Source organism: Triturus cristatus, chromosome 7 (genome assembly GCF_964204655.1).
Source record: "Triturus cristatus chromosome 7, aTriCri1.1, whole genome shotgun sequence".
Lineage (NCBI taxonomy): Eukaryota > Metazoa > Chordata > Amphibia > Caudata > Salamandridae > Triturus > Triturus cristatus.
The window spans coordinates 1729688069-1729714961 of NC_140590.1; the positions used below are offsets into that span (position 1 = coordinate 1729688069).

A 26893-nucleotide genomic window follows, 5' to 3' on the forward strand; every position below is an offset into this window, starting at 1 on the left:
GGATCCCCAAATTTAAACAGAAAACCCTGCTGGTCTACACCCCCTCCCCTCAATAATGCAGCAAACATGCTTCCTATACCCACGTTAATCGGCATCTTAAGCAGCATCCTAGCATGGGAAAGTTGGAAAGCCCAAGCATATAGTTGTAAATCGGGTGCTGCTAGTCCCCCCTTTTCTCTACGGCGCCTAATCTTTTTCCATGCTATCCGAGGTATACGCTCGTTCCAAATAAAAGAACTAATAAGACCTTGCAACTTTTGTAGAATAGAAGGTTCAAAATACAACGGGATATTATTAAACAGAAAAGAAATCTTGGGCAAAATAAACATTTTCACCAAATTAGCTCTACCCAAGATGGAAAGGTAGAGCAGAGACCACGACCTCATAAGCTTTCTACAATCTCTCATGAGCATATCTCGGTTCAGCGGTACGATTTTATCTATGTCCCTAACGATAGTAAGTCCGAGATACCGCATGGAACAATTTGGCTGGACCCCTGCCACTGGCTCAGCCTCATTCCATGTCATCATCTCTGTTTTAGATGCATTAATCTGGTATCCTGACATCCCACCGTAGTCATTAGCCTGTGCAATGACCGCAGGTAGTGCTGTACACAGATCGGAGGAAAAGATGAGAATGTCATCTGCATACAGGGCTACCTTCCTCTCCCATCCCCTATAGATAAAAGGCTTGATATCCACATCATCCCTCAATCGTTGGGCAAAGGGCTCGATGTATAGATCAAATAGGAGAGGGGAGAGTGGGCAGCCCTGTCTGGTACCCCGGGTTATATTAAAGGGGTCTGACAACTCCCCATTGACCAACAAGGAAGCTGTAGGGTTCCGATACAGCAAACTGACCGCTCCACGGAAAGCCTCCCCAATGTTAAACTTCACCAAGACCCCCGACAGGAATGTCCAATTCACCCTGTCGAAGGCCTTGGTGGCATCCAACGTGATGACAGCTAAAGGCAAGGAATCCGCAGTCGCCATGTCGATAGCACCCATCAGATCATAAGTCAGCTCAAAGAGCTGGCGACCCTTCACAAAACCTCGCTGATCCTGATGTAAAATACAAGGTGCCACCACCCCCAGTCTTTTGGCCAGGACAGATGTAAAAAGCTTATAATCTGAGTTTAGGATGGAAATTGGTCTATATGACCCACAACTATCAGCCTGTTTACCAGGCTTTAATAACAACGTAATAGAGGCATCATTCCAAGATGGGGGAGGGTGCACTCCCTCCAAGAAAATCTGATTAAACATCTGGGTTAAGAAGGGAACTATTACTGGTAACAAAACCTGATAAACCTCCGAAGGGAGGCCATCCGGACCTGATGCCTTACCCTTCTTACTACCTAGGATAGCTCCAGTTACCTCTTCTTTTGTGATAGGTCTATCCAAGGCATTTTTCTGAACAGAAGAAAGAGAAGGAAGAGATACTCCATTCAGCCAGTCCTCGACTTGTTGTGCATCAATGCTTTTATCCTCGTGATATATGTTCTCAAAATAATCACGAAAGGCATTTCTGATATCCTTATCCGCTGAGTGGACCGTACCTTCTACCGAAATTTGATCTATATTATTTCTAATACGATCTGTTTTCGCTTTCCAAGCCAAAAGCTTTCCTGCACTTTCTCCATATTCAAAATGGGCCATCTTACCGGCCTCCCATCTCTGAAGAACTCGTAAATTCAAGATGGAGCTCAGTTCCCCCTTTAATGCAGATAATTTATTTTGCCAGTCTTCCAATATCTCTGGTGGAGCGGCAGAATGTAGCAGAATATCCTCCTGCACCTTAGCCATATCAGCTTCCAACGAGGTGACCGTGTCTCTATAAATTTTTCTTTTATACGAGACCTTGTTAGTAATTAGCCCCCGCAAAAAAGCCTTGAACGCGTCCCATACAAAACCGGAGGAAGCTGAGCCAGTATTGTTATCAAGAAAATACTGTGATTCGGTTCTTAAAAAAGAGATATCGTCTGGAGCATGGAGGAATGAGCGGTCAAATGACCAAGTTCTAACTGTGGTCTCTGACAACCCAGCAAATTCAAGGCATAGAGCAGCATGGTCAGAGAGATGAAAGGGAAGATAATAAACCTTTTGTACCAGTTTAACTAGTTCCTGACTGACCAATGCTAAGTCTATCCTTGACTGATGTTGATATTTATAATTACGAAATGAGACGCCCTGTCTTAGACCAGACTTAAGTCTCCATATATCCACATATCCGAACTCCTTCATTTTATCAAGTAAAAAAGACCTAGTTTTAGATGGAGATATAGGTCTGTTAGATGAAGATTTATCGAGAAGAGGGTCCAAGACCACATTAAAATCTCCAGCCAGGATAATCGGTTCTGGATAAAGAAGCAGATGGGAAAACACAGTACCCAGAACTGATGGGTCATCCTGGTTAGGCCCATAGTAACCTACTATGGTAACTCGGACCCCAGCTATAATTACCGAAACAATGAGCCACCTCCCACTAGAGTCAGTAAGTTTGTCAACTAGCCTTGCTTTTAATGATTTTTTAAAAATAATTACAACACCTCTAGTATTAGAGTTTTGTGTGGTAGATACGCAGAAATCAACCCATCTATTTTTCTTAACTAAAGAAAGAATCTCTTTTTCTGTAAGATGAGTTTCCTGTAATATAAGTATTTGAGCATCGAAATCTCGAAGATACTGCATAATCTTCCATTTTCTTGGACTGGAGCGCAAACCATTAACGTTCCATGAAAGAACTCTAAACTTATCCATAACAGCAAATTCCACTCCCCAGCCAGGTGTTCACCTCATGGTCACAAAAAGAAAAACCTCTACCTCTACCTCTACTAACAGTACTACCTTTCCCCTGCAAAACTATGATTCTCCATACCAGTGAAAGATAACACTGGGCAAGAAAAGAGGACTTTTTTAAAATTTTAACTTGCACCAACCCCTCGTGCCCCCCCAAACCTCCCCCCACCCCATGGAAAACCCTTGCTTTATCTATCTGGACTAAAACAGTCTTGTGTAGTATAGAGCAGGACACAGCAACAGGCAGTCCTCAGAGTCCTTCCACAGGCCCTGAAAGTGATATGAAGAGTGGGTCTGAAGGCCCTTTTTATACCTAGTACTTTCTTCGACGTTGGGAGATGTTTCGAAAGGTTTCTCTTTTTGAAGTGTTTAGAATTTCCTGACTCCTCTGCCCTGGCTACAAGCTGGCTGAAGAGACAATGTGGAGGTCACAAGCCTTTTTTGTGAAGACAGTTGCAAGTAAGGCTGTGGCCAGCTCCACCTCCTACCTGTCCTGCAAGCAGATGGCCCATTCAGGCTTACCTAACCCCTCTCTTTTGTAGCTATCTGGGAGGAATTTCACAAAGTCTAACTGCCAGTTACACCCAGTCATGTGAACCACGGGAGGCTGCAGGCACTATATGGTTACGGGAAGAAAAATGATAGCTTTCAAGTAGCATTTTCAAAATTATAATTTAAAGTCCAACTTTACCATTAAAGAGGATTTTTCATTACAATTTCATAGATACATGAACTTGTGCCCTGGTGCCTTTGAAAAGTTAGGGTGGGGGGGCCTGGCTTGGCAGTTCGGGCTGGACTGTTCCCAGGGGGATCAGGGTCAAGAATGATTTGCATATACCTGAATCCAAACTGGAATGGCATTGTGAGCAATAAAACAATGGATTTTGGTCCAGATGTCTGACTGGGGGTGAGTGTTTGACATTGTTCACCATTCAGTCCATCAATTCTTCTTTTGCTATGGGATATATAGGGCCAACCTTACAGGTGACTTATATCCAATAAAAGGGGAGTTAAAAACCTGGCAAAGAGGGTTATATTGCCAAGTTGAATTGCCAGTTTAAAACTGCAGTCAGGCTGCAATGACATACCAGGGGCATGTTTAAATGGACTACTTAAGTGGGGTTCACAATGCATGCTGCAGGTCCTCTAGAAGCATTTAATTTACAGGCCCCAGGTATACGGTATACCACTCTATAAGGGACTTATAAGTAATTTAAATTTGCCAATCAGCTGTAAACCAATATAACAATGTTTACGGGAGTAAGCACAAGCACTTTAGCATTAGTTAGCAAAACCAAAGGACAACAAAACAAATGTTACCACAAATGTAGGAAAGCAGGTAAACCGTTTGGGGAAAGACCCTAAGGCTAACATCTCTAATAATTTCTGATAACGTAGTATGTAATGTAGCACTGAATAAGTGAAAAGATCTCTGACCCTGGTAAGAGTATATGGCAAGGGTTCTGAGACTGAGTGAATGCGGTGCAATAACTTTTGTATTTGATGTTTTTAAAGTTTTGTTCAGTAGCCAAGATTAACTTTCATTTTTTGGCAATCTTAACTTCCATAGAAATCTTTTAAAAAAACATATATCCTTATATGGCTCATGTATGAACTTCAAATTTAGTGGCATATATTTTGTTGATGCACCTGTCACCTGTTCCAGGGCCCTTAACCTTCTTTGATTTAGGTATAAAGGAGACCTGGGGCAGATGACGGCAGACCTGTCCATGTCTCAAATAACTGCATGAGTTTGTGATCCAAAACATAGAAACCAAAGGGTTACTCACTCACAAACCTCTGATCTTAAGTATTTTAAGCAAAATAGTGACCATCAGACTTCCATTCCTGAATATAAAGGGCATTGGTGCTTCAAGACAATCAGCTGAGTAGTAAGACAGCCACAACCATCTTCTTACCTAGCCAAAGTTTAATCAAGTGCAATCAGTCATTGTTAGAGGTCGTGCTTCCTGTACTCTTTTTAGTTGCAAAACACAGGAAAACTCCAAGTCCCATAATGCTTTGCCAGAGGGAGTACCTTGTATGCCTTCCCATGATGCCTTACACTTGATCACGTGACGGCTGCCGGCATATAGGCTGCCTGATTACACCCATAGGTGCTTGGCCTCACTTCCTGTATTTGGACCACGCCCCTGTTTCCTGTTTGGATCCTGCCTGCCTGCACCGATTTCTCGAGTGCCTCCGTTCCCAAGTGTTTTGGACTCCTGAATCAACGGAATTGACAGCGTTAGTCAGTTCGAACCTTTGTTTACTACCACGTGCTAGTAACGCGTGAGTGTGGAGTTCTGGCCCGCTAGCGCGAGGAAGCGCTGTTCGGCAGATTGCTGTTTTGCTTGTTTCTGTCATCCGCGCTTGCATCGCGCGCATTTACCCTTTGCCTTCAAGCGCGAGGAAGCGCTGTTCTGCTCATTGCAGTTTTCTTTGTTTCTGCCATCAGCGCTAGCATCGCGCGGATTTGCCCTTTGCCCTCTAGCGCGAGGAAGCGCTGTTTCTACGATCTTCAAAGGACTCCCACTTCTCGACCATGACGTCAGCACTTGCTTCGCGCTGAAGTGCCTTTTCCCTCCAACGCCGAAAAGCTCAGTGTAACACACGAGGGCATACAAAACTGAAACGCCTTGTTATTGGTGGACACGCTCAAATGCCCCCATCTGGATAGACTATCCTGTGGCTTTGTTTAACCGCTAAAGACATCATCAAGGAGAACGGACTTAAATAGACAGAGAGACTTCTATTGGTGATGGACTTCAACACAGCGCATCATAAATCTCTGCATGTATAATTTGGTATGGACTCCTGAGAAATTCAAAGCGCCCATACTGTGCACAGCCTGCCCTCGTCCTCCTGGTGTCTCGGAGAGGAGCAGGTCTTTCTTGTTTTGAGTCCTCCTTCGTTGCCTTCATTTTAGAAGAGTCCTTCAGTCCACCTTCCCCAGGTTTATTGGTGTAAGTATGAGAAGGCATATAACGTAAAGGTATATAGAGTAAAGAAAGGGGGGTTCACTGGGGATTAAGTATTACAAATTGCTTGTTGTTTTCTGTCTCCCTGTAGGAACCCTGACGCCCTTACCTACCATCCCTGCAGACAACCTGGTGGTCCTTTATGGTCTCTTCGCCCTCTGGAGGGTCTAGGTCTTCCTGTAGTGTATCTTTACCTATAGGGGACTGGACCCTGTGAGAGCGTAGAGACTTTCTCTTCGCTCCCGTGGATCTCGGACTCTCTGTCATTGGACCCAGATCCGGACAGACATTATCCTCTTGCAGCCAAACAAGCACTGCTAGTCATCACACATTTGCTTAAAGGTATTCAAGTTGGATGATGTTAAGGGCCATCAGGCACATAAACTGCACTAATCTTGGTACCGATCGTGGATTTCTGGGTATGGAACTAATATGGTGTTGCAAAGGTTGCTCGCAGTTGCCTGGTGATATGTCTTCATATGGCCTGCAGTTAGCAGCATGCAGGTGTCCCTGAGATGTTTGTTAACAGGTTAAGGTTCACCAGTGGTTTGAGCCTTCACACTGTCTTAGTGTATCTGGATCTTGTTCAGGACATTCTTCCAAGAGCAAATGCTGCAAATAGGTCTTACAATGAGCCCCAATTTCAGCTCCCAAGGCCCTAGCCAGGTCCTTATTCCACATACTATGTCCTGTGGTACAAGTGCCAGTGTGTGTGTGCTACAATCATAGTCCCATCTTGGTTGAGCCAGAATCATAGGTATGATATGTATATTTCACAGAAAAATGAGGGCAAATCCCTTCATAGTTCCTGGATGGACATGAAAGGTTGCCGCTCTAGCTCAGCATTTTATGGTAATCTATTTGCATTCTGATACTTGTTCAGTATCCAGTTATCTGTCTCATCCCACTGGAATTGTGGTGCTGCATGTTAGGACTGCTGCATTACAGACGTGAGGCACACACAGCCTGATGCGTATACACTGAGATGTTTACACAGAGGTAAAGCATTAACACATGCCACATAAACACATAAAATATGTGACAAACAGCCTGAAAAACATTCAGCCATATGCACATTGCCAGAGGAAACATCCCACTTAGTTATCTTCCTGTCTAACAGGGAAAACTAATAAGGTCCCATACACGGGTCACATTTGCACTGACTTCATTTCTTCCAACAATTCTTATCTCAGTGGTGCCTCCAAAAAGTGAAGCCCTTTGTACATTTTGGTCCGCTAAGTGAACTCAGGGTCATGGAGCAGTGCCTATTTCACTGTCCCTGTAGAATGGTAACTGGAGAGTTGCAATTGAGTGCCCAAAGAACATGAGGTTGGGATGGTTTAGTGTAGACCTTAAAATAATCAGGCTTTTTTTCCATATCAATAATACCTAAATTACCATAACCCTGTATTTTACCAGTGTAGGTGTTGTACAATACACAATATTTCCTTCTCACTAAAGACAACATGCACAAGGACTGTGTACTAGTCTAATCTTGGTCTATAGTTGCATGTTGATGGTGCAGTCTGGGGGAATGTATACTTCTTGGGTGATTTGGTCATTCAAGACTAATCCAGAGAACCATCCAGGGCCAAATAATGGCTTTACCACAAATAGGCTATTGTGAAGCTGGAGTGAAATATCATCTAACTCCTGAATAATTATCAAGCTAGACTCACCAACCTACCCTTTTCAAGTTACTGTGGCTTTTTTATGCCTCTGACAAGTGGTAAAGGAAACGGTCATGCAGAGGAGGAAATAGGTCACTGTGTGAACTAGCAAAGAATTTGGACTACCTACCCGCATGGAACAAGAGGATAGGGGACCACTCTGCTGCCTGATACATCTATGGCCTTATTGACCATAGTAGCAACTTACATGTCTACCCTCTCACTGTGGTTCTTGGGTAATATAGTACTTCTAGGTTAACTTCCCAGCAGCTCAATACATGCCTAGTATATTCCTGATCCACTTTTGGCATCCACCTTAGTACTTGTCTCATCTTGGAAGGAGCCCTCTGAATTCAGCGACTTACCCAGAGGCAAATCATACATGTGAGTGGAGCACCCAGCTCACAAGAAGCTAGTGCACTGCTCAGCCACTCTCACTTCTTTAGACTGATGTATCTGCACAGAGAATTCTGGCTTCGTAGGCTCAGAGACTCCAATTTGTCCACCTATCCAATAATGCTCTCTCACTAGGCACTTTAGCTGCATTTGTATTGCTTGAGAATAAAGAGATTTTTCAAGGCATGTTCAACGTGGCAATTTTCCAGGACCCCCACCATCAAAAAGGACACCTTGGGAATGTTATCTTTCTCTCTAGCTCACCTTTGACTTTTTCTTGGATCCAACCTTTCACCTTTTTTTGAGTGTCACTTCCTCCTACACTTCCCCTCTGCTTTTCATTAACTCACAACTTACTGACTTCCTGTCTTCCCCTCTTGGTCTCTTCACAGATCACTTGATCTATCATCTCTTTTTCCCTGCCTGACCTCACCCCTCTACCTCTTTCTCTTGTACTCTGTGTACCTCCCTTTACCTTACCCTTCACTACACCTACCTTAGACTACCTTGACTCTCTCTATACATCTCTTCTTTCTTTGTACCTCACCTTTGTCTTCTTTACCACAAGCACTCCCTTCCTATCATATTTCCTCATGTCCCTCCACCTAGGGAAAATCCAGCTTCCTTCCCACTCTTCTCAACCGTACTTCTATAGGTACCCTCACCATGACTACCTTTATATCATCTCTCTATACTTTGCTCTGCATATCTCTACATCACCCTATTTCTATAGCATGTCTCTCTTTTTACTTCACTGCATAACTTCTATCTCATAGTCCTTTATTTCCCTCTCTCTTCACCTACTTCGAAATCTATGAGTGCTTGCTCCCTCTCTCTCTATCTCAACTCTCTCAACCTCACCTCTGTCTAGTACCTCACTTCCCTCTTTCTCAAATAGATATCACTGTTCTACCTCTCTCTCAACTCTCTGTGCCTATCTCTATATATCTTTATATATTGTACTTTACACATCAATTGTCAGACATTAGAACTTGGATGTTGCGTAGTTTTTAATTTTAGCAGACTTGTGTCGCCTTACGTATTTGCAAAGCCATAGTTTAAATAAATTGATACCATCACAAGTTCTGCAAAAGATAATGACATTCTGAATGTGGACCAAAGGCAGAGAGGCTAATTTACCAAGCTAAAATGGAGTCTGGCGTTCGGATTTTACGACAGATATCTCTCCATCTCTCTATACCTAACCTCTCTATACATTTCTCTCTCCCCTCTCTCTGCCTCACCACTATCTTCATCGCATCTCTCTCAACCCAATTTTTCTTCGTACCTCATATCGACTAACTCATGTCTCTACCCTCTATTTTTCATCCCCTAACCACTTAATTAATCTCACCATTCATTAGTAATTTCCTCCAAGTTCCCTCTATTTCTACAATATTTTCTCTACCTTTTCTCTGTCACTACCCTACTCGTTTCTTGCTAACTCTCTTTCTCTACATGTTTACCATCATTACACATCTCATAAACCGTACCTCCCCCTCAACACTCTCTGTGCATACCTCTCCATCTATACCGCTCTAAAACCATCATTTATCTCTCTCTCTGCCTCACTGCTGTGTTTCCATCTCACCTGCATGTATCTCTTCAATATCTGCTTCACTTCTTTCCTAATCACATTTCTGCAATGATCTTACCTCTCAGTCCCTCTCCAGCTCCCTATACCTGCCCACTTTCTCACCCCTCTCTCTCACCATTCATCCTCAACTCTCTCAACCTCATATGTCTTGGTCCTTCCCAAGTTATCCACTTACTCTTCTAACGTCTCTCATTTTAATCACCTAACCTCTCAAATAACCTAATTATTCATTTGCTACCTCACTCCTCCACTTCCCCTCTACTTTTGTCCAGTTACCGCTACCTCTTTCACACTAGCCTACTATTTTCTTTGTAACATTTCTTGCTTACTCACTTTCTCCTTTTCTACTTACTGTTTCCATTATTAATTTTACCACTTCAACTTACCCTGTCTATATCACCTCTCTTTCTATTTTTCTCTTTATATATCTTTCTACCTCACTCCTGTCTCTATTTCACCCGACTCTTGCTACCGCATCCTATCTCTATACCTCTATATTAAATACACAACTATTTCTCAACCTGACTACTGACTCTCCATTTCACCTTGTTTTTCTCCACAATACTTCTTTCTTTTTCTCTTTACCCTTCTTGTTTTACTTTTCTCTCTGCCTCATTGTTGTTTTACCTGACCTCTCTTTCCATATTCCACATCTCACCACCAGAGGGCTGACCTGCTGCTAGATGCCTGCCTGGACCTCCAGAGGATTGTCCTGCTGCTTTGCTGAAGGAGAACCAGACCATCTCCTTGTTCCCAGGCCACCTGAGTGACTCCAGGGGTAATTTGGCTGACCTCATGTTCTGTTCGAATATATGAAGTTACAACACAAACAATTACAACGCATGCCTTTACAGCACGGTTTTTACATTGCAACTACCATTTAAACGCATGATTTTACAACGCATGTCATTACGACACATACCACTACAATGCATACCATTGCAATACATAATACTTTTGGGGCAACAGTGGGGTAAGTGTTGTATAGTGTAGGGGTAAACATTACTATTCCCATTCCAGTGAGGGCAGTGTTGGATAGTGTAGGGGTAAAAATACTATCCCCATGTACCCCAAAACCCTACCTACCCTAAAACTATATAATACCCATTACTTACCTTATAATGCTTTGTAATGGCATGCGTTGTAATGATATGCATTTTAATAGCATGTGTTGTAGTGACATGCATGGTAATGTCATTCGTTGTAATGGCATGCGATGTAAAGGCAGTTGCGTTGCAATGACTGCGTTGTAAAGGTAGTGCGCTGTAATTACCACGTTGTAATGGTTGTTTCCCGTTCTGGGCAAGAGGGACACTACAAGCCCCAGAATCCTCCCTGTAACTGATTGTTTTTTGTCATTTTAGACTCGTTTTATTTATTGAAATGTATCCTATTTTTCTAAATTGGTTTGGGAGTTTTTTTGTATTGTGTTTTTATTTTATTGCTGTTTGTGTGCTGCATTTTCTCAAACACGTATTCAAGTCACTGCACAACTTGGGACGTGCATACCTCAATCACCTTCTCCACATCCACCAACCCACCAAACAACTTCTTCAGCATCACTCTCACTTGCACACACACCCCACATCCACAGTAGCATAGCAGGAGGTCACTAATTCTCCCACCAATCCACCAAATCCTGGAACAACCTCCCCAAACACATCAGGGCATCCTCCTGACTTCTTGAATTCTACAAGAAGCTAAAGACCTAGCTTTTCAATTAGTCTTCTTTCGAGACCACCAAGACTGCCTGTACTCAGGCCCAGCCTCACCACACTCCTACTTCCACCTACTAAACTCTTGGATACCCTCACGGGTGAGAAGCAGCTCTCTACAAATCTACCTTACATTACATAACTAATTAACACAGTGCCTCTATGTTAAGCCTGACTGCGTTTGTGCCAAGCTACCAGAGTTAAAAGCACAGGTTAATTTGGTGACTTTTGTGGTTCACTCTGACAAGGATTGCTTGAGAAAGGTTTCCCCTCCCTCAAGCAATAACCCAATTTCTTAGAGCAGGGAAACACCGGACATGTGGATTTTGGTGCACTAAGTATGAAAATCTTCATCTTGAGGGTAAAACATGTAATCACACGTGATAATTCTTGTACTCATTTGAGCCATTTCTCTCATTTATAATAACTATTGCACCAAACACCAAACCACTTGTAATAAGTGCTGATGGGATCTATGGCTAGTCAGGTACTACAATTAATATGGTTGTGATATGCATTTTTGGGCAATTTTCATGCAACACTTTAGGCTCTCGCAAACAGGTTACTCAGATAGTAACATGATTAAAAAGAGATTACGCGGGCAAGAGAAGTTACAATATTCTCATCACAAACCTTCTTCATTTTCTGTAATATCAAAATCAGATGAACAGTGTTCATTCCCAATACTTAACCTTTTCATTCTCGTCATCAATTATTAGGAGATCAGAGTGGCGGGATAGGCAGTATTCCTTACTGAATTCCCAGGATTCCAACTGCTCAGAGATATAGTAACACTTCTGTCTGAAACTTAGCCATTTAGAAGGACAAACCACACACAGGGATTCTAGTGGGAGGAAACAATAGCATTAATACATCTCTACAGCTTCCTTCACTATTCCATAAAAGATTACCATATACTCTGGAGACCACAGCTCCATTGTTAGTGTCAGGCAGAGATGGTGTAGTCCTGCAGAGGACAACAAACTACAGACACTTGCAACGTAGGTGCTGTTACCGGGCATCCCCTCTCACATTGGCATTCTAAATCTCAACCCAAGTACATTTTCAATTCACTTTCTCATTAACAACATACACAATGCCTCACCGGAATACACATCAAAGAGTTAAAGAATTAGCATTTGAGACATTCAGGTAAAAGTTTCAGAAAAAAACATAAAACCAAGTGATGCCACAAGAAATTAGATGAAGTATCAAATTGCACATGTAAAAATATAGATGGTATCCAAGAGGAAACACCCTGAGACCTGTGATCTATATCATTACCCCATTCACCCAATATCTTCTGTATTTGTCTCCCTGTGCAATGAGAGAGTGAGAGGGAGCATTATATAAAATACCAGAATAAAATAAGAGATAAACTTTGTAAGTATCTTGTTAATATAATTACCTGTGAGAAAATACACACATTTTTTGCTAGTTGTTATTGATGGTTTCTGGACTCTGCACACTGGGACACCTCTGACCAATGCCCAGTGCATGTGTTGTGACCCCTAAATCATGTACAAAATGGGCAATACTCCCGATTGGCATATTTAATTTACCTATAAGTCCTTCCTATATGGTGCAAATTGTAAACAAAGGGACTGTAAGTTAAATATGATTAATGGATTGCAGCACACAATGTGCCACCACTAGAGTGACAATGCAAAACATGTCTGCGAACCTGACATCAATAACCTAGCTGCTCAAGTTTAAACTACAAATTCAAAATAACCACTTTTGCTAGGCCTAAACTCTCCTTTTAAATTACATGAACTCACACCTAAGTAGGCTTTAATGCCCAATGAAGCAGGGTTCTTGGTATTTAAAACTAGGACATGTAAAGGGTTGATGTTAAATACGTTTTTACAGTGACAAAGCCCTAAAAGCTATTTTCACTGTAGCAGAGTTACTGTTCCATAGGGTAGAATTAGGAGATAATATTTAAATTAAATGATGTTGCCTCCACTTAGGATCCAGATAATAAGTTAATTCTTGGACTTTGTAAACATTTATAACAAGTACAATTCATTGGTAAAGTTGGATTTTTTGTGAAAGACACTTTTAACAAGTCAGCTTTTATCTGCCTAAACTCTAGAAGTCCATTTGCAACTACTTCCAATTGTCACAGGGTGCTAAATAGTGCTTGGATGAAGTGTGACCTTGCTCCCAGAGCTGAGACAATGGGCTTGGGTGTGGGGAAGTTTCCTTTTTAAAAAATTTTTTTTATTGAGTTTTACATCCCCATTTTGCCCCAGGCACATTAGGGAACATACATATTATTCCACATGGTTATGGTACAAAAAAAGAAAAAAGAAAGACCGGCAAACAAAAGCATATGACACATTGCTATATCTCTAATATACATTCCATGAGTATTCTGAATTAAACCCCCAAAATTCAATTTTTTAAGAAATCCATTCCTGAATGGGTAACCAAATTTTACACCCCAACCTTTTCTTCCTTCGCCCTTTGGTTCTATATATTAATAATTCAAAATTGTACATGGCTAATAATCGTGCTCTCCAGTTCAGAAAAGTAGGAGGATCAGGGCTTATCCACTCATTGGTAAGACATGCCCTAACCACTGCCATCATAATAAACAAAAGTGCACTTAATGAATCGTTTCTTGCATTAGCCATTGAATCCGAGCCTATCCCAATTATAACTAAATCGCCCGTAATCACTGTAGGGGTTCCAAATATAATATTTAAAAATTCCTCCAGCTCAAGAAAGAATCTCCCCAATCTCGGACAGGAGAAAAACATATGGAGTGAATCAGCAGCAAACAGCCCACATCGATTACATTTAACCCCTGTTGTTGCTACCCACAGAGATATCTTCCTAGGGGAATAATATAAATCAAATATAGCCATATAGTCCTGACTACGTAACCTTCCTGTCATTAGTACACTGTTGGCCAGCTCCAACGATATACTTATATTAAGTTCCTCCACACCAAGTTTGAGTTCCCATTTCTTTTGACATTCCTCCAGATCATCAGGGAGGACTTCAACCAACTGTTGATAGTACTGCCCTATCGATATTCTGCTCTTCATTTTCTCTATTAACGCACTTTTCACGAATTGTTTGCCTGTATTTAAACCAAGTTTATCCATATAACTTCGAATTTGTAGATATTTAAAAAGTCTTGCTTATCTAACCCAAACTTTTATCTAAGGTCTGAGAATGGCAATAGATCCCCCATATCAAACAAATCCCCTAAACAACATATAACTTTTAGGCCCAATTTAAATGCTACATGATCCCGAAAAATTACCGGTAGTAACCCAGAGGCTTTAAAAGGAGCATATGTGTTTAATTTAGGAATGTGGTATAGCCATTTAATTTGTTGCCAAACTTTATAGGCTGCCTTCAACATCTTAAACCTTGTTTTTTTGTAATAGCTTGGTTCTACAATAGTTACTAAACAGCCATTAACATCGCTTCCCAACCCAAATTCATAGATTGATGGTCTATGACTAAGAGGAATCAAGGTTTTGCTCCCCACAAACAACGGCCCCAAAATCTGCATCATGGCAGCCCAATAATACATTATAGTGCGGGATACCCCAACCCCCCCGATTTCTTGGAAGGATCATTTTCTTATAGGCCCTTCTTGTTCTTCGGTATCCCCACAGAAATCTAGAACACATCCTCTCCAGTTTTAAAAATCATGAATTAGGAAATTCTAAAGGGATTGTTCTAAATAAATACAAAAATGTGGGGAGAACCAACATTTTCAAAACGTTACATCTGCCATGGAGGGAGAGGTGCAGATGATCCAGATGTTCCAAAGTTGCATTTACCTTCCCAATAATTGGGAGAATATTCAGGGCAGGAATTCTATCCACAATAGGAGTAATAATTATTCCAAGGTATATTGCCTCAGATGTTACTACTACATCTGCCGGGGGGTCCTTACGATTGAAAAGTACCTGCGTTTTTTCTATATTAGATTTATACCCTGAAAAAAGACCAAACTGTGCCGCTAGTACTTTTATTGCCGGAAGAGCTGTTACAATGTCACTAGAAACTATAATAATATCATCGGCATAGGCAAGTGTTCTATACTCTACACCACTAAGTTTAATAGCTTCGATATCCTTGTAACAATTTAGCTTTTCCTAAAATAAATCAATGTATAAAGCAAATAAAAGAGGGGAGCACGGGCACCCCTGCCTTGTGCCCCTTTTTATATTGAATGCCTCCGATTCTAGCCCTGATATCCATATAGTGGCCACTGGATTTATATATAGCATCTTGACTGCTTGTATGAACTTCGCACAGAAGCCCTTCCAGCGCAAAACCTCCAACATATATTGCCAGGAGACCCTGTCGAACGCCTTTTCGGCGACCCACAGGATCACCCCTAGCACTGAGTCTGTAACCTGGGCCCAATCCAGAAGGGCAATAACCCTTCTTATATGATTGGCGGTATCCCGCCCAGGGATAAACCCATGCTGGACAGCAGAAACAAGAGGAGTAATAACTGCCGCTAATCGTAGAGCTAAAATTTTAGAAAACATCTTACTGTCCAAGTTGATCAGCGATATCGGCCTGTAAGATGATGGGGAGAGCGCAGGCTTACCCTTTTTAAAAAAAACAATGATCATGGTTTTTTGCCATGTTTCTGGTGCTATTCCACGTTGGGCATCACAAAATAAAATCATGAGTTCTGGCATTAGCACCTGTCGAAAAAATCTATAAAATTCCAACAGAATACCGTCGGGCCAAACTGCTTTGCCCTTGGCTAATGATAGTATTGCTGCCTCCACCTCCTCCCAAGTTACATCTGCTGCCAATACCTCATTTTGGTCTTGTGATACTTTATTGGTTGCAATATTGTTACTAAATTCTTTAATTTGCCCTCCTGCATTGGTTATTACACCCTCTGTGTAAAGAGTGGTATAAAATCTACAAAAAACATTCAAGACTTCGGCTGGCGTGTCCTGTATCTTATCATAATGATCCTGTATCCTGCATATTTGATTCAGAATTTCCCTTTGCTGCAATCTCTTAGCTAATATTCTACCAGCATCTTCCCCTGATTCATAAACCTGAGCTCTGTATATGGCCAGCTTCGCTGTAGTCTTTGTTATAAAATGTTGATGAATTTTCATTTTCAAAATGGCAATAACCTTTAAAGTTTCATCAGCATTTTTTTGCTGGTGTGTCAGCACTTCCATAAACCGAATTTCCAAAATCCTAAGTTGTTTCATCCCCTCTTTAATTTCTGTAAGTGATTTACGTTGTTTAGTTATCGAATAACTCAATGTCGCTCCCCGCACACCAGCTTTAAATGTGTCCCATACTATCGTATCCGAAGCTGTACCATGATCACACTTAAAAAATTCTGGGATCCACTCACACATAAATTTACAATATTCGGGATCTAGCAAGAGATTGTGCTCGAAGGTCCATGCTTTTGATTGCGCCTTTGTTCTTATATCAAGTTCCAATGCCAACGGTTTGTGGTCTGAAATTATCCTCGGCATAATCTCTATGTTAACATTTGCCTCCATATTCGCAGACATAAAAAAAAAATCTAGACGAACATGCTTTTTGTGGGGGGGGGGGCGGAGTAAAAAGTATTGCCAGGGGCATTTCTCTTCTGGGCAAACCATACATCAACAAGGCCGAACTCTTTAACTAAGCCCTTAATAGCTTTAAAAACTTTGATCTTTTTTCCCATGTATGGACTATCCCCCGTAATGTCAAAGTCCCCCTCCAAATGAAGATTAAGATCCCCACAAAAAATTAAGGGGTTGGCCAAGCGGCCAATTCAATACTTAAATGATATAACACCTCTGGATCATCCAGATTAGATCCGTAAATAGATTAAATTGTACATATAAAACCATTGACAACCAATTCAACAATTATCCAGCGCTCCAGAGCATCCTCTTTTACCCGCCTGCAAACACCTAACCCATATCTCATGAAAATTGCTACACCTCTAGTATTAGAGCTTTTTTAGTACATCCTAAAATTTCCATGCCTAGATCATTAAGCCATTTTCGATTATTCCACGCTATATGTGTTTCTTGTACACATAAAAGATCATATAGCTGCATCTGCAGTATCTGAGCCATCACCCCCCTCTTCCTTTTATCATTTAAACCACATATATTCCAGGAACAAATAGAAAATCGAGTCATATTCTTTGTCCGGTTAGATCAGCAAAATCGAACGAGCACTCTAGACTGCCCTCCACTCCATCCAAACCGAATCTCAAACACAATAGAATCTGCATCAAACACATAAGTACCATAGCCATTCTAATCGCCAACCGCCACCTCCACCCCTCCGTGCCTTTTCCCCCTCACCTCCCCCAATCCCCCCCTGCCACTGACCCCTCCCCAACCCTTCCCCACCCAAATGAGGCATAAGGACTGAGTCCTCAATGATGGATAGTGGATTGAAACCGTACCCCCCGAAACCCCCCATGGCCCTCCCATAGCCCGCAAAGACAAACATTTCAAGACAGACATCATACTGAAAGGGATCCTATACAAAACTCAAAATGCGTGTTATCATCACATAGCCTTCAAAAATTCCTCTGCTAAATTTTCTGACACAAAAAACTGAGTCTTTTCCTTATAAAATACTTTTAGCTTCGCAGGATTCAGCAGGAAGGCCTGTGCCCCTTTGGCCTGAAAAGATGGAATCAGTTGGCGTAGCTTCCATCTCTTTTGAACAGTAGCCTGACAAAAATCTGGGCGAACTAAAAAGTCACAGCCTTTACCAGTCCTCTTCCTGTCTGGCCTGGCCAAGTCATACAATGCCTCGCTCAACAAAAAGTTGTTCAAACAGATGAGTATCACCCTAGGCTTTTCATTAGGCCCACCTGCCCTACCTCTTTGAAAAAAAGGAAATCTGTGTGCTCTTAGGATCTCTGTCTCCAAGTTCCACTGTTTAAGATCAGGAAATGCTTCAGAGAACGCCTCAAAAACAAATTACCTAGCATCCTTTCCCTCCCACCCCTCTGGAATACCCAAAACACGTAAGTTATTCCTTCTGGAACGGTTCTCTAAATCAATTAACTTCCAGTTAGTATCATCTCTTAAGTTTTGCAAAGATACTATCAATGCCTTCTGCTGCACTATCTGATCCTCCATAGCAGATATCCTCTCCTCTGCTTCCCCAATCCTGGTTGATATTTCAGAGCATGCCTTTGCAACTCATCTTACTGTATTCTGTAGTTTGCGAACCGCAGCCTGGGTCCGCAAACCTTCCGCTTTAGTTTCTTCTCTATATGCCATGATCACTTGATAAATTGTACTAAGAGTAATCTCACTTTGGGCTGCTTTGACTGTATTAACCGTTGCCAAAGAACTATTGACCGTATTGCTATTGGTCTCCACCTGAGGGGAAAATGAACGGTCCCACAATAAAGGTTCGGTAGGGGCCAACTTTTCATTCAAAAAAGTGCTATCAGAATTTTGAATTTTCCGAGCAGTCCCCTGGTTAATAGACACTTCAGAACTTAATTCTTTCTCGTCACGCTGAAAACTATTATCATCGACCCAGTCCCCTGCCATACTTTTATTCTCCGAGGAGTTAGAAGGATCAGACATTGAGTAAAACTTCCCCCCTGAATCTCCAGACTCCAGATCATTCATTATCTCCTCATCTCGACACTCCCCCTCAGGCTGATGAATGTCACTGCTTTGTAATTCTACCACTCTAACCTTCCCTTTGGCCCCTGATGTGGCACCGTGAACTTCCCCCGCCTCATTCCTGCACTTACTAGCCAAACTGCCTTACGCATCCACAGTTAGCAACATTGTTCCACTCTCAGGGGAAATAAGCGACTGATCTTCCACAGCTAAGGATACAGTAGCAGCAGCAGATACTTTGTTGCCCTCACACTTTGCATTCTCCTGGTCAGTATGCTTGTTTTCTTCCGGTTTACCTTTCCCAGCTAGTTTTTTAAAGATAGCAGGCACCATTCGCTGTTTCTGCACCATACCTCCTTTATGCACATCAGTGTCCGTCAGCGAGGAGGAAACAGTCGCCCCCGCTCAAACAGACCGCTATCCGCCGCCATTCTCGAGTCGACCTGCCCACTCTCTCTTTCCGTACGGGAGGGAGGCGTCGATATTGACGGCGTAGTAGACGCTGCGGCAGCACCCCGGGTCTTAACATCCTTTCCGCTCCCTTTAGGAGCCATTCTGCCCACTACCCATTGCCTTGTCACTTCGGAGCCCTTCCGCCACCGGAACCGCAGCTGCAGCAAAGCAAAAAGAGCTAAGTGCCTCGGACCGCCTATCAACTGCGCTCCAGCTCTTGCGGCTCCTCCGCACACCGAAGGTCAAAGAAGGTGCAGCCACAGCATTACCCGATCAGGACACAGCGAAACAGTGTAGCAAGCAGGTAAGGAGAGTCATGGGGGGCCTGCGTCAGGGAGCGCGTCTCCCAAGCCACTCACACAGCCGCCGGTGAAGCCGCCATCTTGCCTCACACAAGATCCTGGGCCAAGTCCCGTGGGGAAGTTTCCTGTTCCTCTGACAAGATGACAATCTGGGAGGTACACAAGAACTTAATAATTTTCAAAGGGGGCTGCCCTGTCACAGGCAGGTGTAGCTCACACCTTGCCCTGTCCCCCCTTTTTTTCCTCAGCCAACCAGACACCAATCACAGTGGGAGAGGAGCTGTGTCCAGAACTGGTTTTGAGTGACGACAGAGGAGGTTTTGATAATTTCCCTGGCCATGCCTCTAAGCTGGAAACAGGAGCCCTGGAAAAGGAAAGAAAAGTTCTGCCATCTTGGTTTTCGGTAGAGAAGGGCACTGTGGGATTGTTTGTAGTAGAGGACACACAATCTGCTACAAAAGTAGGTTGGGTTACTCCTGGAAACATTTTCCTTATGGGTCATGGAGGGGCCAGGACTCCGCTCCACCCACAGGCTTCGTCAGGCATAAATGTGGCACCCCTTGGCACCATCTTCAAACACTACTCAACCGGTGGAAGACAGAAGAAAGACTGAACCTGCAGGTCAGAGCTGTGAGGAGACCCCTAAGGGTTGGACCAGTTTCCACTTTTACCCATAGCTTGGAAGTGGACTCCAAGGTCAGTTTGCTTATTCCTAAAAAAAAAAAAAGATACAGGGAAACATAAACCACAAGAAGCCACTTTCCTGATAGTTCTCAGCTGATCAGTTTCAACTGGACCTGTCCTGGACACTGTTGGTGGCTCCTAAAGAGTGATTCCTGGCCCCCAAATGCTGTCTCTGATGTCCTTGAACCCCTCACTGGTGTTGGAGTCTACTCCTCCTGTCTAGCCCTAAAGGTTGGGGCTTAGAAAGTTCCTGCAAACATTTGCCTGGAGCACTTTTGAGGTACCAGGGCCAACCTGTCAGCTGATCCCCTGTGGGCCCGACTTCACCATACTTCCCATTAGGGGATTAGGGCAGAAAATGGGAAATCAACATCTGATAGGCTAGGGTCAAATATGTTTAATAGCGGTCATTGCGCTAGTCAAATCGATTACTTATTAATAAATCTGGAACTGTGGCCTGCTCTTATCGACATGGAAGTAATGGAGAGAAAAGAAAGTGACCATAACCCTTTGATACTTGCACTTAAATCACTGAATTATAATAGGGGTACAACATCACAAGGACAGTGCACGGCAAGAGACATTTTGCTCTCCAAGCATACGAGACAGGTTAAGTGGGCCATGGTTGTTGAAATACCAGAAGTATTAACATCAATATTAACAGACGTGACCATAGTATTGGGAGAGATACAGACGGCACAACCCCATGAAGACCTAAATGAAACTAAAATTGGGGCCCATAATACTCTATTTGACAAAATAAAGAACTATTTCCTAAAGTTGCTTGGTATGTGCCATAAACCTACAGTAGTGCAGGAAAACTGGTATGACAAGGATTGTAGGCAAGCCTACAAATCCCTTGAAGCAGCAATAAAATAAAAAATCTGGGTTGTATTAAAAAAAACAAGGAAATTGTATAAATCTACCCAGTGGAGAGCAAAAAAGGACTGGGATGAACAGAGATGGCAGGATTTGAGATTGCAAGCTCTGAGAAAATACCTCAAAGTTTTTGGCATCTGGTGAAGTGGGCAAGGGGAAGGCAAGGATTGCCCCCACAAAACCACGTAGAATGAGATGCATGGATTGAGCCTTTCTCAAATCAATATGCAGAGGAGGAAGATAAACTGAACAAGCCTTTTTTATTCCCCCACACAGGCTAGTTTTGTCCTTTGAACTTTCTGATGTAGGTACAGCACTAGGCGCAGTTACGTGGGGAAGAGCTCCGGGACTAGATAACATTCCGGATGACCTATTCCTGTATAACAAGGACATCTGGTCAAGATATATATTATTAGCCAATGCAATAGCCCGTGGTGCTTCCATTCCAGAATCATGGCGAAGTGCTGAAATTATACCAATTTTTTAAATAGGCGATTGATCTATCCTCAGTTATTACAGGCCAATAAGCTTAATTGATTCTATATAGAAGTTGGTGGCAAGATTAGTCTTAACAAAAATTCAGGATTGGATAGCAGCAAATGGCATACTTACACCTCTACAGGCAGGTTTTCATGCTCACATCAGCACCATTTACCAGGTATTTCGTTTCATATTAATATATTGGCATAACGTTGTGATCGCTAATGGTAGTATTTATCCTGCCTTTGTAGATCTGAAGTCGGCATACGACTTGGACATACTGAAGAAACTTTGCCTTTAGATCTACTATCCCTAATTGTTAGACTTGATGAGGACAACTTTGCACAAGTCTGATGGGACGCACAGGGCTACACCATAGATAGATTTGCATGTCCTAAGGGGGTTCGCCAAGGGTGCGTTACGGCCCCAACATTGTTTTCTTTATTCCTTAATAGGGTATCACAATTCTTTGCAAGCCACCCAATAGACGACCCAGTCCTTGTAGGTTCAAAAATACCGATTCTAAAGTTCGCAGACAACATGCTCATTATTTCTAAAAAAGAGAACAGATTGCAGCTAGCACTTTCCCGATTTGAAGAATCCTGTAGAATGCGAGGGCTAGTGATCAATGTAAGCAAAACAAAATGTATGGTTCTAAACCAGCAAAAGTTAATAAAAGTTAACGTGAGACTAAACGATGAGCCCCTTGAACAGACAAAAGTCTTTAAATATTTAGGAGCTACCATAGCAAAGAAATTGAATTGGAAGCCCCAGGTTGAAACCAATGCTTTAAAACATCGTCAATTGGCAGGAGTATTAGTAAAAGAACATAAAACGTACCTAACAAATCAAATTAGTCCCTCCTTACATTCTTACGACACCAAAGTAGTGGGCTCAGTCTTTTTTTTTTTTTTTTGTCCTCATTTGCCTGCCCCACAATCTCCAAGAGAAGCGCCACTCCCCTTAGATGTCGTCTGGAACTAGATACTATTCCATCCCAAACCCAGACATCAATAGAGTATAGACCGGCGAGAGACGTTCTCGAGAATGATGTTGTGGGAGGAGAGGGAAAAAAAATATGCGAGGGCTCACAACCCCTCGGAACTCCATCTTAAACTTGGAAGGCCTTTCGAAAGAGACCACCAAGGCACCTGGAGTATGATGGCATAATCATCGGACCCGGAAAAAAAAAAAAAAAAAAACCCGGAGGCTCAACGGAGCCAATTATTTCCACTGGGCCAACAGGATCCAAAAGGAGAGGTTGCGTTGCTGACATCTTCTGGCCATATCCACCTTTGATGTGTCATATAAGGACTCTAGCCAACCTGCGTGTGATGGTGCCTTCTGGTCTACCCAGAATTTACAAATCTGCCGGCTAGCCAGCAGAATTGCATAAAACAAAAAGCTCATTGCCTGGCCTGTGGTGTTGTCGTCCACCCCAAATATGATTAACGGCAGAGTAATAGGAATATTCTTCTTAAGGATAGAGTCCAAAGTGATCTTAACTTCCTCCCAAAAGGTGCTAATAAATGGACATTCCATGAACATGTGAACATCGGAGGCTGCAGGAAGATTACACTTATTACATGATTTTCTGGGCCGGTATTTAGATAGCCTTTGAGGGGATAGGTAAGCTCTGTGGAGGGTAAACAGGTGATTCCGCCTCAACCAGACCGGCTTAACCAGTTTATACAGGAGAGTGAAAGATCTTATCCATATGTCCTCACACTGCATCTCTGTGGGCCCTCCCCACTGTACGTCGGGTAGAGTGAAGTCCCCATCCACCTCCTCCAGGATGACCCAGTACCAAAAAGCTACCTCTTTCCCCCCCACTTGTCTCTCTACCAACTGTTCTTCCAGGAGGCAACTCCTCCCCAAGTGTGTCTTTTTGCTGATCAAATCCCGGGACCAGCTGGCTAACTGGATGTATTTAAATCTGGAAAGTGTTGGGCCAACCTTCTCATATAGCTCCTCCCAACCCACCAAAGCCCCGTCCACCAACAGCTGACCCCACCTTTCTATCCCTGCCTCTCTGATAGGTGTTGCAAGACTGTCCCTCAGACACAGAGGAAGCCCCGGCGAGTCCCAAATTGGGGCAAACCGAGAATAGTAAGGCAACCCCACCCTTTCTCTGATCGCTTTCCACACCTTGGCCAAGGATAATAAGATCTTTAACCTCACCTTCTTGAAAAATTTCCGGTCTCCAAATTTAAATAGAAAACCGTCAGGTGGCAAATCAGCCCCATTCAACATGGCCTTAAACATTTTACCAATCGGTGCACTTGATGGAGCCTTCAACAACATCCTGGAGTACGATAACTGAAAAGCCCAAGCATAGTATTGTAAGTCTGGGAGTGTGAGCCCCCCCTTCTCCATCCTCCTTCTCAGTTTTTTCCAGGCTAGTCTGGTGGCTTTATAATTCCAAATGAAGGAGTTTATGTCTTGTTGACATTTATAAATTTGTTTCTGATCAAAAGCTAGAGGGATGGTATTGAAAATGAATGTGTACTTGGGAAGGACAGACATTTTTACTAGACTGACTTTCCCCAAAATTGTCAATGGAAGAAAGGCCCAAGCTTTTAGCAATGCCCGACATTCTCGTGAAACCCGATCCAAATTGGTGTAAGCGATTTTACCTAACTCCTGGGTGATCCTGATTCCCAGGCAGCGCATAGATAGAGTAACGGCCAGGTTTGGGTTTTGGATGTTCCAGGTCATTACCTCAGTCTTTCCTTCGTTGATTTCATATCCCGAAATCTGCCCGAATTCCTTAGCTCTCTTGATAATAACGGGGAGAGCCTGCACGGGGTCCGATGTATAGACTATTATGTCGTCCGCATAAAGTCCTATCCGCTTAGCCCAACCTCCGAACTCAAAAGAGGGAATGTTGTTATCATCTCTCAATATTTGAGCTAAAGGTTCTATATACATATTAAATAGGAGGGGGGAAAGCGGACAACCCTGTCTGGTACCCCTCGTAATTTTAATTTGTTCAGTATGAACTCCATTGACCAGAAGTCTGGCCCTTGGGTCGTTGTAAAGGAGCGAGATGGCACGACGGAAGTTATCGCCTAAATTAAATCTTCTCAGCACCGCGGCCAAGTAGGGCCAATTGACCCTATCAAAAGCTTTGGTGGCGTCCAGGGTGAAGGTGGCCAATGGGAGACCGAATGAGGTGGCAATATCTATTGCTCCGACCAGGTCGTGGGTAAGATCTGCTAGCTGTCGCCCTCTTGTAAATCCCTTCTGGTCCTGATGGATAATTGAACCAATCTCACTCCCCAACCTTCCTGCAAGAATGGCCGCAAAGATCTTATAATCGTTGTTTAGGAGTGAGATTGGTCTGTAGGACCCGCAGTCGGCCGGGTCCTTGCCAGGTTTAGGGATCAGCACGATCGTGGCCTCATTCCATGATTCTGGCGGGGCCATGCCATCTAAAAATATAGCGTTAAAAAGGGCAGTCAAAGATGGAACTATAACTGAACCCAAGGCACTATACACCTCCCCTGGAATGACGTCCGGGCCTGCGGCTTTCGCTCGCTTCAGTAGTTTGATGGTGTTACTAACTTCGGCCTCGGTTATTTTGGTCTCCATGTGATCACGCTGGGCTGACGAAAAGGTAGGGAGGTGGGCCTGGTCTAACCATACCTCCCTGGCCTCCCTAGCCAAATGGTCATTGACGATATCCTCCTTGTAGATGTTTTGAAAGAACTCCTGAAAGGCGATCCCTATTTCTGTGGTGGTGGATCTGACCCTGGCTTCCCCGACCATTTTTATCTCCTTGATATATTTCTTGGCCTGGTCAGCTTTTATTTTCCAGGCCAAGATTTTCCCGGCCGCCTCTCCATACTCAACATGTGAAAGCTTAGATGCCTCCCATCTCTTGGCCACCCTGTCCTGAAGTAGGTTTTCAAGCTTTACCTTCAGCGCTGCCCGCTTTTCCTGTTCCTCTACTGAAAGTGACCCGAATTTCAACTCTATCTGCCTGAGTTCCTGCTCTATGTTGGTGACTGCTGTTCTATAAGCTTTACACCTATACGAAGCTCTGTTTGTTATGCAGCCTCTTAGAAAAGCTTTCAATGCTTCCCATACAGTGACTATTGAAGCTGAGTTTATATTGATGTCCAAGAACATGCATGCCTCAGCAGCAAGGAAGCAGATTTCCTCTTCTTCGAGCAGAATCATCCGATCAAAGGACCAGCAGTTTTGCCTACTCTGCTGATGGAGTGACAGGGTGAAAACAATGGCAGAATGGTCAGAGAGGTGAGAGGGGATGTATGTTATGTCCTTCAAGTCATCCTTCAGGTTATAACTGAAGAAAGCGTAATCAATTCTTGACTTGTGTTTGTACTTGTAATTATGGAAAGAGACCCCTGGAGTATTACCCTCTCTCTGCCTCCATTCATCCACCAACCCCAGATTCGACAAAATAGATGTAAGAGTTTGCCTGGATTTAGGGGGAGTTATTGCTCTTGAGTTAACAGATTTTTCCAGCTTGGGATTTAAGACAATGTTAAAATCTCCCACCCAGACAATAGGGTCTTGGTATGAGATCAGGTGATTCTGAATTTTATCCAGAAATGATGGGTCATCATGGTTCGGGCCGTAATACCCCACTAGGGTATAGACTAGCCCTATCAGCTGCACTTTTACCAATAGCTATCTACCACTAAGATCTTCTTTCTGATCCATAATTTGGGCACAGATCTGCTTTTTAAATATTATAAGTATCCCTCGTATATTGGCGTTATGATCCGTACATATGAATTTATCCACCCATTTCAAGTTTTTCAGCATATCCTTAACCTCTTAACTTTAATAGGTGGGTCTCTTGGATGACTATTATCTGCGCGGGAGAGTCTTTTAAATATTGTAAGATCCTGTGTCTTCTAGCTCTCACCCGCAAGCCGTTGACATTCCAGGATATAAACTGCAGTCCAATCATGGTGGATTAGCCTTTCCTGTCCATCCTATCCTTCCACCTTTTAAACCCGACTCTCTAGAACAGTCCACCCTACGTCTCCCAACCTGAAAACCTATAAAGGCTGAATTATATATTATAAAGGATGCTGAGACAAACTTATGAGGACTTTTTAAATTTCTCCCCCCCCTACCCCCCTACTCCCCCCACCCCCTGGAAAACCCTCCCTTGTTGATACTGGCATGGTGTTTTGCCAGTTTGCGTCAGAAAAAGACCGTACCTAAGCCCCCGAAAAGCTAAATGAAAAGCGTTCCTCCACCTCAGGATCTATGGTGAGAAGAACGTAGGAGATGCGATGATACGATAATGACGAAATGGAATCAATGCATAAAGAG

The 26893-nt window shown here is 43.0% G+C and overlaps 1 protein-coding gene across 1 annotated transcript in view; it reads right to left on the reverse strand.

The window, feature by feature from the left end:
- LOC146812912 (natural killer cells antigen CD94-like) overlaps positions 1 to 26893 on the reverse strand; it is a 139277-nt gene that overhangs the window by 30598 nt on the left and 81786 nt on the right. Inside the window, exon 3 of the mRNA XM_085615226.1 lies at positions 11850 to 12001. Within this exon, the coding sequence (XP_085471352.1) occupies positions 11850 to 12001 (152 nt within the window). The remainder of the gene's footprint in view (positions 1 to 11849; positions 12002 to 26893) is intronic.